Source organism: Vitis vinifera, chromosome 5 (genome assembly GCF_030704535.1).
Source record: "Vitis vinifera cultivar Pinot Noir 40024 chromosome 5, ASM3070453v1".
NCBI classification, from domain to species: Eukaryota; Viridiplantae; Streptophyta; class Magnoliopsida; order Vitales; family Vitaceae; genus Vitis; species Vitis vinifera.
The window spans coordinates 1605521-1618547 of record NC_081809.1 but is presented as its reverse complement, the minus strand read 5'-3'; the positions used below and the strand labels follow the sequence as shown (position 1 = coordinate 1618547).

Sequence of the window (13027 nt, the reverse complement as noted above, 5' to 3'; positions counted from 1 at the left end):
TGTTAATACTAGCCAGCAAAGTTGTAAGTAAAAAAGATGAAGCAAGTGCATTTAAATGAAGAAGACCTATTGTGGAATGATGCTAAAGAGGAAAAACAAGGCATTTATACTCAAAAAGAGGAAACATAAGGTACTTGTACTCCAAAAAGAGGAAGCGCAAGGTATTTTTTCTCCGAATCACATTTGTTGCATATGAATACAGAGTCAAATTTGATGCAGACATGCTTAAACACCAAAAAAGGTTTACAGATAATCAATTTTCCAGGATTTGAGACATGTTTAGCTATTAAAATGGTAATCAACCAAAATGGAAAACAACAGTTTCATCTGTATATTTGTCTTCATCACAAACAAGCAATTCCCAACAGGCTAAAATAGTTATCTATCAAAAATATAGAACTGCCAGTCATTTTCTATTAAATTAGGTGGTCAAAAAGCACCCAACAAAAGCGAATGAAGAAAGCCAAATAAGAGGTACTGAAAAGCCCAGGCAGCAATGATTAGGGAAAAAAATCATTGCACATACTTATGGTAATTATGAATAATTGTTGGACAACAAACTCTAAGTTTGTCAGGAGATAATTTTTCTTTTTCTTTTTTTCATTTTTTTCTTTTTTTTGAAAGGTAAAAACACAATAGTATATAAAAAGAGAAAACGGCGCCCAAAGAACGACCCAAAGCATACAGGAAGCATACAGCAGGCAGCCTAAGCACAGCAACAAAAGAAAAAGAGGGGCAACAAAAAACCTCACCCGCCCTTATCTAGAAACCAACCAATCAAAAAAGTTGATTAAAGGTAAAGGCCCATAATCTAAGTTTGTCAGGAGAAAAAATGAAGACAAACCACAGTTGCCAGAAGGTACAATCTGTCTGTTTGGATACTAGCTTTTGAGCAGTAACAAGGGATGTAAGGAGAAAAAAGAACGAATAAGCTGAAAGCTAAAAAGAGAAGCAACTACTGAACCTAAGGAAGCATGCTGATCCAGTGTAACAAATGGTTTAACTAAAGTTTTCAAGAACTAACAGGACTCTCAATGGTTTAGAACAAAACCTTAGAAGCTCTCTTTTATCTTCTTCTACACTCCACTAAGAAAAAATATTTTCTATTTGAGGGGTAGGAGGTGATTAATCATGAATTTGAAAGTTAAAACTTTGTACATCATAGACACACATATGTCTACCAGCCATACAATTACATATACGCCTAATACAAGTTACTAGTTCCTCATTTGGCATATAGGCTAGAACTTAAGTTTTAGAATAATAGTGTCATAGTGTACAATTCAGAAATAAAAATTATAGTTTAATGATTAGAAAGTTCACTTCTTTCTTCAAATAATTAATCTGTACATTAAATATCATATTTTATTAAGTTCATCTCTTCAGAACTCCTTGTTCAATCTTTATCTATGTATCATCAGAGGAATACTTATATTGGTCTGGTTTACCCTTAATATCTTTCATGAACTGTGTTTCTAATGCATTTCAAGTATATACACATTTTTTATCTATTACTCAATGAGTATAATATGATACAGTAAAAGAGAAAAACAATACCCCACACCACTAACTAGTTGATAACTATGCTGATAATTACAAAGTTGTACATGTGCTAAGGATTTCTCAAAATTATTTTTACCCACAATAACACAAGTAAAAGATAGAATATAATAATTAAATTATGGATTTCTTGAATTCTGTTCTAACTTTCACCACCAACAAGAAATTAGTATACTATAAATACTAGCAACAAAGATACACAAGATAAGATGCCAAATTGAAAATACAAGCAAATTATAAAAATAAAAAATAAACACCATATCACAAAAGAAGTGCTGTCATTTATCATCTTATATAGTCATATATAATTCTTCAGTGTCATAAAAGACCTAAAAGATCCAATTCACAATAAATAAGTAATGACAGCACACACCGCTATCTCGAACAAAATTCTGAAGTAGTCGACATGTCTCCACGAGAGCTGAAAAATCACCAACATTTCGTGCATCAAAGAAAAAGAGTAACTGGCGGAGGAACTCTGAGTCTGGACCAAAAGAATGCCTAATGTACAAAGACATTTCAGAAAAGAAAAAGAAAAAAATTAATAGATCAAATGGAAGAACCTATTCAAATAGCAATAATGCATGATTTCATAGGGACAGCAATCCACAGCAAGTTAGTGAACTCTATGAGGAGAAACAATATATATATATATATATATATATTAACTACGGAACCTTCCATGGCCGAGCCTTTTAGACTCTCCATGGGGACCCAAACCTCAGGGTATTGTCGTGCCCATCACAACCAGTACCAGATAATTCAAGGCATTCAACCAACGGCAGGAATCAAACCCAGGACCGTGCATCTCTACCACACATCCCGGCATCTGCCCTAACCAACTGAGCACCCTGACGGGCATGAGGAGAAACAGTATATATATGTGTGTGGTAGGAGGGGAAGAGAGGGGCAGGATGATGGCTACCATTGTATTAACCAGGACAAGGATCCAAAAGTGCTACCTGTCTACATTTTGACAGTGCCTTCCATAAGTTGTAAAGAACTGTTCCCGCACCTTTGCGTGTTCAGCTTCCACAGCCTTTCTACCTCTGAAGCATTTCTGTAACTAGTAATTAGTCAAATTCTACACTTTGTAATTGATGAAAGTTTTTAACATTCTACTAAGGAGGAGATTTTTACAGATAAGTAACAGCTGCCACTTTTTTAAGTCAAAATAAAAGGTTGAAAAGAAGAAATATGCAGATTTCAAAATACCAATTAAGAAAATACCTATTTAATGAGTCTATAATAGCCATGAGCATATACTACATATAAGATAAATAACCACACTTCCATCTACATGTGGAGGAGTATATTATTCAAAGATGCTAGAAAGTTGTGGAAACATATAGTAAAAATACTTTATAAACTATCACATCCAAATATCTACGTAAAACAAACCAATTCATTTCTATAAAATATAAATATCAAGAAGGACAAGACAGCCTCCCACAATATGAAAATTGGATCTGTTAGCCCAAGGGTTCTCCTAATCAGGTTTTGATGATAACAAACCATGGTTAAGTGACTAATTGCTTTAAATTGTTAAGAATCTCAGGTATAATCTCAAGGACCAAACGAATACGTGGTAAAGACCATTTGGAAGACTTGTGATCATAGGAAATGAATGTAAGATGATAGCATGAGTGCACTTAGGATGTTCATACATTTTCATGCATCTTAGAAAACTCGGTTTATTCTTTAAAACTTGATTTTCTTTAAAACCCGAGTTTTATCAAATATACCTTAGGCAAATTGATTCAAAATTGACATATTAACTCTCCTAAAGACCTTGCCTAAGTATTGGAAAAGAAAGAAATCAAAAAGGATAGGTTTTCAGGGCCAAAAGGCTCATCCGATCGAGGCTATGGCCAACCGGCTCAACCGGTTGGGGAACCGGTCGACCGGTTTCCCTTGTCCGGTCGAGGTCCGGTCGAGGGAGACACAAAAACTTTCTCTCTCTCCCAGTAGCTTCCTCTTCCCGGTCGAGCCTCACCCTTTGTCCGGTCGAGGTCCGGTCGATGTCCGGTCGAAGTCCGGTCGAGGCAACGGTAACCTGCTATGCATTAAATGCTCCAACGGCTAGTGATCCGGTCGACCCTTTGCTCGTCTGGTCGAGGCTACTTTCTGCTGTTTTTGTCTCCCGAGCTTAGAAACCTATATATTGAGAGCTCTTCTTCATTTATGACTAAGAGAACAATTGCATTCAAAGCCTACCTACCTGTTCTTGATCTAAAAAGCTCTCATCTTCCTTCTTAGTGCATTAAAACCATCAATTGCATATTCTTAGTGCACTCTTGCAATTCATCCTAGCCTTCTCTTGTACTTGAGCCTTCATTAAGCTAGGTTGAGTGTTTCATCCTTGTGTAAACTGAGTGTGAAAGCCTTCAAGTGGTTCAAATCTTGAAGAGATTGTGTAAGAGCCCATTGGAGCCGAAATCCAAGTGTAAGACGATTGAAAGCTTGATTGTAGCTTCAAGCTAGTGGAACCCTCACTCGGTTAGGAGATTGAGGAGAGTGGACGTAGGCAAGGGAGTGCCGAACCACTATAAATTTGAGTTTGAATTCTCTACCTTTATCTCTTTCCTTTATTTATTTTGTGCATATATTGTTGTGTGAAAAAAGATTTTGAAAAACCCAATTCACCCCCCCTTTTGGGTATTTTCCTTAATTATTCATAGCCTTTGTTTTATCAGGATCAAAACAAGAAGAAAATCTTTAAAGGAGAAGCATTACAATCTGCACACCAAAAAAGATTACAAAAAAATATTCACCAAAAAAAAAAAGAACACCAAAGACACTAATTAAACCTTAGGAAGGCAAAAAACTTCCCAATTAAAGACATTAAAAGTTTTGCTCCTTTTTTGACTAAAAGATCCTTCATTTGATTGGCTAAGCAAGAAGCTCAGCAAAAGGAATCTCCCAACCCTATAGGGATATCAAAAATTTGGTGAAGTCATTCATCAAAGTTCCATGAGCCCCTTTCCTTCTTAGTCATCCATGAAATGACACTAGTGCAATCTCCTGCCACTACAAGGTGGGAAATGCCCATAGCTGAGACCAATCCAAGGCCCTCCAGAAGAACCAAAATCTCTACCTTAATCGGAAACCTTGACCTGCAGGGCTAAAATAATCATTGTATCCCGCTGATCTTTAAGCACTACTTGAATCCCCAGCTGCCCCAAGGCACCCAAAGAACATCCATCAAAGTGAATCTTCATGAGATAGTGTCCATATAGGAAGAGTCTTCTCATCATCTTGGCATTTTAGTTATCTTTATTATGTAAAGAATATATAAATTTATGAGATTATGATTGAACCATTGTCTACAAATTCCACACAAAAAAATTGAAAGTGTATGTAGGATCTTCAAAACTCTGACCCTCATGTCAAATATCAAGTGGAAAAGCAAACATATCATTCTTGGAAATTGAGCTTTGTGAAGTACATTGAGTGCATGAATTTGAGGATGTCAAATTTGGACCACCTAAACTCACTTGAGCCGCAAATAAGGTTTTACATTTTTTTGATAGGTACGAATAAGGTTTTACATATATCAAACATCCAGTGCCACACACAAAGAAAGAAAGGAGAGATAGGTAAATACTGTCACACCTTATGAACATGAAGACTCAAATGAACCATGCATATGTAAACCACATTGTTCAAGTATTAGAAGACACCATTTGAATTCTTCATTTCAACAATGTTATACCTAAAAAGAACTATGATAGTAGTCAACTCCATAGCCGTACATTTTGAGATTCAATATAACTCATCTCAAATAACTCCCTAATCCCAGTTAATTGGGGTTGGATGCATAAATCCTTTTTTCATAACTCAGCAATATCCAACGCTAGCATTTCTATTTTGTATCCATATAGCATTTATGTTTTGTATCAGAACATGTTTAGACCAAATTATATCTGTATTAGAATATATGTCTAAGCATTTTCCATTGAGAATATCTTGTAGAATTCTTCCTAATGGGTTGTAAATGAATACTATCTCCTAAATGTCTAATTGTTGAGCAAGTAAACAATTAACTAATATTTTTTATTTTTTTTTTGATAACCGTGGATTTCCGGGCCAGCTTACGCGCACCTCGACTAATCCCACGGGGCCCTGAAGTTAACGACCGGGTAAACCTCCAGTGGCCCTGAGGGGACTCGAACTGGTGACCATTGGGGAGCAAACCCAAGACCTGACCAACTGAGCTACCCCTCAAGGTTATAAACAATTAACTAATATGACCTAATGCAACAAAAAGGTAACTTCATAATGGCACCAAAGCTTATATAGCTTATAAGGTAATTTTAAATGCAAAAGCAGCTTCAAAATGTGTAAAGTTTCAGTTCACTTTCTAAGACATGTCTGATATTATTAACCATGTAATGCCAAAATACTCCTTTTTTTTCCTATATGCATGCACCTCTTGATGTGTCATGATCATCACCCCTTTTTCCCAAAACTTTAGTCATCTTCTTAGGTATCATTTATTATATTTTGTCTTCCTTGAAAAGAAAAGGAAAATAGGTGAGAAAAAGAAGCTTATAGGTGGCTAAATTAATTAAAAAGAAGAAGAAGAAAGAAAGAAAGAAAGAAAAACCCCATCAATCTAACCACTATCAACCCCCCCACCCCCAAAACCACTCAAATGCGCCATGTATGGGTGTGGAAATTGCATATATATCAAACACCGTCTCTTATTTGAATTAAAATTCAGTTAGTATTATTTTATATATTCTATGCTTTAAAATTACAATGGAAAAACCATAGTTGTTAAAAAAACTTGCGATACACAATGCGATACATTTTTTATGGAAATTGATACATCGTACAATTCTTATCTTATCTTAAAGCATATCTTATGATACATATATGATACATGGTATGATATATATACAACGATACATACACATTCAACCATTTTGATAATTTTTAAGAAAAATAAAATTCAAAAAAAATGTTAAAAAGAATTTGTTATATTTATTGTTTAAAATGTACAGAAACATTAAAAATTGATTATTGAAGGGAAAATGAGGCAAAATAATCTTATATATAAAAAAACTACATTTTTGTTGTCAAATACTATGTTAGAAGTCAAGTAAATTTATTTTTACAATGAATATTGGAGAATTTTTATTTAAATGGTTTGGATGTTTGGCATTAAAAATTATGGTGATTAGTGAATAAAAACTTCTACTTAATATGTTAGTTATTTTTTATTTTTACACACACACACATACATATATATTTATACATTTATATATCAACAACACATAAGTACATAGGTCTAGTTAGAATTTGGAACTAAAAATTTAAGAAGTTTAAAAGGCTATCAAAGCTTACACCTCAATGCTCGCCTCAAGGCGAAGCTCTACAAATTAGCCTTGAGGCTTAAGCCTCATCCTATCAAAGCTTATAGCTTTGAGGTTATAGCCTCAAGGCTGTTAAAGAATAAGCCTCAAATATTCAAACAATTTTCGGCCTTTAGGGGTTTTTCATATATATTTTATAAGAGGCTTAAATTTCAAAATTTAATGAGTTTTAACATGTTCTACCATCTATAACTTTGGGGTCTTCCGACATAAATTTTATGAATTTAGTATTAAGTCCCTATTTGGTTAAACCTTTTAAAATAAGGGCTTACTTGATTTCCAATTAACATTTTAAATGGAAGGGAAACAAAGAGATTGAAAATAATAAGAAAATTGTTGATTGTCCTAGTGGTTCATCTCATAAATAATCTAATTATTGATGGATAAAAAAAGATACCACTACAATTGGTAGATGAAGAAGATTGGTTAGGCTCTGTTTGAGGGGGGCGCTGTTTTTTATGGTACCCTGTCCTTTTTTTTAGGCATTCTAAGGCATCCTTTGTATACTTCTTGTGTACTTTGGGATACTTTTTTGGAGTGTCTTTTCTTCTCTTAATATATTGCTATTTACCCATCAAAAAAAAAAAAAAAAAAAATTGGTAGATGGAGAAGAAAAATGGGTGAATATTAACGCTATTAGGGAGGATAATTTTTTATTTTTTTTTTGATAGACAACAAGAACAAGCATTAATAAGCACCCAAAAAGGAGGGGGGCACCCTACATATACAAGTTGTATACACGAAAACAAGCCAAACACACCTCAAACAAAAAAAGACCACACAAACAAAACAAAGCAAAGTTAACCACAAAAAAGAGTATCTAGGAAAATCAACATAGAGGGGAAATCCAGCTCCAAAGAATCCCTAGTCCACTCAAAAAGAGTCCGAAAGAAGAGATCCTTTAAACCATAGTCGGAGAGTTCTTTATCTTTGAAGGTTCTTCGATTATGCTGGATAATAGAGCAATTGGATATGATTATATTCCTTAGGGGATCCCAATGATAGTATCAATAATGTTGAAAATTATTTGGTAAAACCATGGGAGAAGGCTAAATTTTATGTTTAAAAAAATGAGCTAAATTAGAACTATTAACAATGAAAAATAATTAATTTTATAATTTTTTTATGAGAAACAACAATATAATATATTATTATTTCATAATTATAAAGTTTATGCCATTTTTATTCTTCAATTTGATTGTGACTTCATGAGTATTTCTTTTTTTTTTATAATTTTTTATTATTTATTTGTTTTAGTTGAGGCTTACGCCTCGCCTCATTTAGACAAAATGCCTTAATACCATCTTTAACCTTTTAACACATTGGGGTAGATCCTTCTCCAAAGACATTCATTAGGAAATCTCTGATTCCTTCCAAAGTAGCTGCTGGACTGGCAATTTTGAATAAGATATTTGAGTATCCTGACCATAAAACATATCTCTCTAAAGGACTTGTAGCAGGAAGGGGGCCCACTATTGCCACAATTCAGCTAAATTTCACTCGCAAAATTAAGTTCCCTTTCATCAAACACTGCTGTGACATTTAAAGTCATCCGCAAGCAACCAAAAACAGGATATGGATTATTGTATGCGCCCCACTTAACCAGCCATGCCCACCCTCCCAAATTAATCTGCATTGCACCTAATGGAATTATAAATATGCATCATGTCTAAACATTTTCCATTTAGAATATCTTCTAGAGTTCTACCTAATAGGATGTAAATCAGCACTCTATCTCTGCCTAAAATAGGTGAGCAAATAAACAATTAATCAATATAGTTTAATGGAACAAAATGGTAATTTCATAACGGTGCAAAGGCTTATGTAGCTTATAAGGTAGTTTTAAAAGCAAAACTAGCTACAATATGGATAAACTTCGGTTCACTTTCTAAAGCACGTCTCATATGATTAACCATGTAATGCCAAAATAATACTTATTTCCTATTTGCATGCCCCTCTTGGCATATCATGATTAACCATTTTTGTATTCCTTGAAGGACAAAGGAAAATAGGTGAGAACTAGAAGTCCATAGGTAGCCAAATTCATCCAAAGAAAAATACAAAGGGCAAAATGAGGAAAGAAAGAAAGAAAAACCCCATAACCCCAACCCACCCACCCACACAATGTGGAAACTATGATTCAAGCATTCAGTTTAAACCATAAAGGACAAGAGAAAAACAGCTTTCAAATCCAGATATGTGAAAAAGATTTCGACCTTTCAACCGAGTAATCAATATGCATCAATATGCAATTGTCATTAATGGAACCTAAAGTTCACACCCTACACATAAATGCAATTTACCAATAACTATTCCTCAGGCACACCAAAAAGATTTTATCTTAATGTCAACAGATATCATTTCATCACAAACCTTGGGTGAAACCACTTGAATGCGACCTCTGGTACATAAAGAATGAGAGTGCCACAGTTGAAATTAGTCACAGATTTTTTTAGAAGTCATTATACAGAGAAGGATCCATCAATGGAATTCAGGGAGGAGTGCATTGGTAAACATAAATGGAAATCATCCTCCACTTTTACTTTATTGAGGCACAAACAACAAATGAAGACATTTTCAGTCGTGATCACTTCAATGTAACTATTCCTAGACTTAATTTTAGGTCATTCCATTGGTAATGAGTGGCTGAAAGTTTAATTTTTGTTTTATATCCTTGCTATGTTTTTTACCATGTTTAGTGATCGTGTCAAAAATTTAAAGTAAATAAATAAGAACCCAAAACCTCCCCTATCTTTTGTAGTTTTGTTGCTTCTTTTAAATATCAATCATTCAGGTGTATCATGTGGCACTCTGCTGGTTTTGATTGTAAACCACTAGCACTGGAAGCATCTAAGTTCACTCATTTGGTGCATTCATGAAGAAGTACATCCCATATCAATATCACCATTGAAAAGTGATTCTAAAAATCTTCCTCTTTTGCAAGGGGAATTGGGTACCATAATGAGGTCAAACCATAGTTTTAAAATGCGCAAGGCGTACCTAAGGCGCAAAAGTCTCCTATAGCTTAAGCGCAAGGCGCACACTTGAGTGAAGTGAAATACAACCTAGGGTGCACATCAATTTTGTAAAATATGATTCAAAATCTAATCCGATCAACACCCACCAAGGTAGCCCAGTTCGTCAAGGCGAATACTGGGGAGTGTGGTCCCAGTAAGTGGCACATGGTCCTAGGTTCGAATCCAACCACTAATAATACCTTGAATTTACCCGGTGCTAGGTATTGTAGGGTGGTCAGCACCTCGAGGTTTGGGTCCCTATGGAGAATCCTAAGGGTTGGCCATGAAAGGTTCCTCAGTTATAAATATATATATATATATAATCCAATCAATAAAAAAATTAAGATTCGAAACATTTAAGAGAAACATTCAATAAAAAAATAATGAAATTATATAAATTTCAGTATATAATTAGAAATTCCAAGAATAAAAGTGTTTAAAAAGGAATAGCAAAGCTGATAAGACGCACCTTTTCAATAAGACGCATATCTTAGCAAGTAAGCCACTATAACTAGGGAGTGGTGACACCTTGAGCCTAGGCGCGCTTAAAGTGTGCCTTTTAAAACTACGGATCAAACTCCTCCTAAGTTAGGATTGAGAACTAGTTTTCTCATGAAATGTACTGGAGACCTATTTATTCATCGGACCCATGGATCAAAATCAAAGACTGCTTCCTCAAAGATGAGGTATGTTTATTGAGAAGTCTTTTTGCTTATTGTGGGTGGAGGGGAGATCCTTTTCCAAAGACACTAATCAAGAAATCTTTGATTCCTTCCAAAGTAACATCTCCAGCTAAACTGGCCATTTTGAAGAAGACATTTGAGGAGCATCTCAAGCCATAAAAAATCTCTCTCTAAAGGAGTTGAAGTGGGAATGGGCCCCACTATTCCATATAATTCAGATAAATTTCACACGCAATATTATGTTGCCTTTAATTTAAGGCATTTAAAGCCAACAGTAAGCAACCAAAAATGAGATATAGATTATTTTAAGTACCTCACTTAACCAAATATGCTTATTCTCCAAGACTAATCTGCATTGCACCTACTGGAATTATAAATATGCATGATGTGCTCATGCAATCTATCTAGGATATCAACAAAACATCAATTCAATAACTTTTTATGGGTAAAAGCAATTTTATTGGTCAGGATGAACCCAGTGTACATGCTTAGAACTCATAAACATCCATTCATAGAGGCAAAAACAAAACCACCATGCATTCCACCTTACATTTCGATCTTCAATAAGCAATAATTTCATTATCCCGGAAATATAAAACAAGGAAAATAAAACCTTTAAACTTGCATTCCCTAACTTCTGTAAGATATGCATAGAAATCAGAATTTGACAATGCAACCATCGATAAACAATTTGAAAGAATGCAATGATCACGTGAACAGCCTCTGAAACATCCGTTTTCACAAAATAACCACAAACTACAGTCTTACACTGCATGCCAACCCTCAATTCCAACCCCCCCCCCCCCCCCCCCCCCCCACCCAAAAAAAAAAAAAACAACAACAACAGACAGTCAATTCCAGTACCAGAACACATGATCAAAAGATTCAAAACACGAAAAGCAAACCTGAATCCTGAGTGCGGCGGAGTTTTGCTGACGCAACCACCATCGCCGGTTCCGCTCCAACCGCGTCTGCTCCAGAAGCTTTTGCCTATCCCTTTCCTTCGAACTTCGACCGCCTAAATCGACTCGCTTCCTAGTCGACGAATCTCCGGAGAAGAACATTCTCGAAGCTCAGCCCTAATTCGCAACAATTCGCCTTATTCGAAAACTACAAATCAAAGTTTAGGGATTCATTAGAATTTGCAAATAAGTATAAGTGAGCGAACGAGAGAGGTTCTGATCGGAGACTCCAACCTAGAATTAGCCCGATACGGCCGAAGTTTGACGGCGGAGTGATTGGATCGGAGGAAAATTTATTAGATGAACAAATCAAAAAAGGAGGAGCCTCTGTATTGGGGTTTCTCTCACTTTCTCCCTTTTCCTTGTCCGTGCTGGACCAGAAAATGGGAAACCGAGTAGGAAAGTTATTATAAAAGGCTTGGACCACTGAAATGATTGTGCGAAGGGATTGTTTTCAAATGACCAAAATGCCTTGACGTGCTGTTTGGGTGCTGGGAAAATCCCGCTAATTTCCTTTGATCCTTTCCTTTCGTATTTGGACTCTTATCGCATTAATAAGGCTGCGTTGGACGATATATAGCTTATAAAAATATGAAAATAAAGAAGAAAATTTTAAACTGATTAAAAATTCTCCCCCTACTTTTATTTTATTTAATAGAGTTAATTTCTCGAGGTTGAGGTTTTGGTTAAATACATCTTACGCTTATAAATTTAAAATTTCGTCGTACATTCCCTTATTTCGAGTTAGGAGAAAAATGAATAAAAATAAAAATAGAAAATGATATGAGAAATATTTAATAAATTTTTATTTATAAGGGTTAAATATAATTAATCGAAATCTTAGTGGAGGTGAATAAAATTAGTTCTATTTTATTAAATAATATCAAAATAAATATATTAAAAAAAATCGTATTTTTTGTTAGAGCAAGGAAAAATTTTAGATTTTTTTCTATTTTTATTTTTTATTGACTTTTTAATTTGAAAAATGAAACGAATTTCTAAATAATTTCAGATTTGACATATATACCATGTGAAACATTTTAAATTTTAAAAATAATAAGAATTTATAAAAGATTCTATATATTTTAAATTTTAAAAAAATGTAAATTTTGATTTTGAAATTTTGACTTGATCTATCATTTTCGTTAAAGTGAAGTCTCATCTATGGGTCACAACTAAGAAATATTAATGACATTGAATAAATGAGTTGATCCAATAGTCCAAACAAATCTAAATTACTATATTTATGTATGAATTAACGATTTTGTAATATTAACCTTTGTATTGAATAATAAAGCGTGATTGGAATTGAAATTTCATTAAATATATATATCAAATATTTGAATTTTTTATAAATTATATTAAGACTTGTTTGATATTCTTCGAATAACATAATCAATTTGAATTCAATGCCATTATTCAAA

General features: G+C 34.2%; 1 protein-coding gene across 2 annotated transcripts in view; it reads right to left on the bottom strand.

Annotated features, from left to right (window-relative positions):
- LOC100243032 (E3 ubiquitin-protein ligase UPL6) overlaps positions 1-12143 on the bottom strand; it is a 36055-nt gene extending 23912 nt beyond the window's left edge. For both annotated transcript variants that reach the window (XM_059736719.1, XM_003631888.4), the window contains exons 1-4: positions 11838-12143; positions 11547-11751; positions 2523-2620; positions 1934-2061 (exon numbers count right to left, since the gene is read on the bottom strand). In XM_059736719.1, coding sequence (XP_059592702.1) covers positions 1934-2061; positions 2523-2620; positions 11547-11705 — 385 coding nt within the window. In that variant the 5' untranslated portion in view covers positions 11706-11751; positions 11838-12143. The remainder of the gene's footprint in view (positions 1-1933; positions 2062-2522; positions 2621-11546; positions 11752-11837) is intronic.
- Positions 12144-13027: the final 884 nt, after the last annotated feature.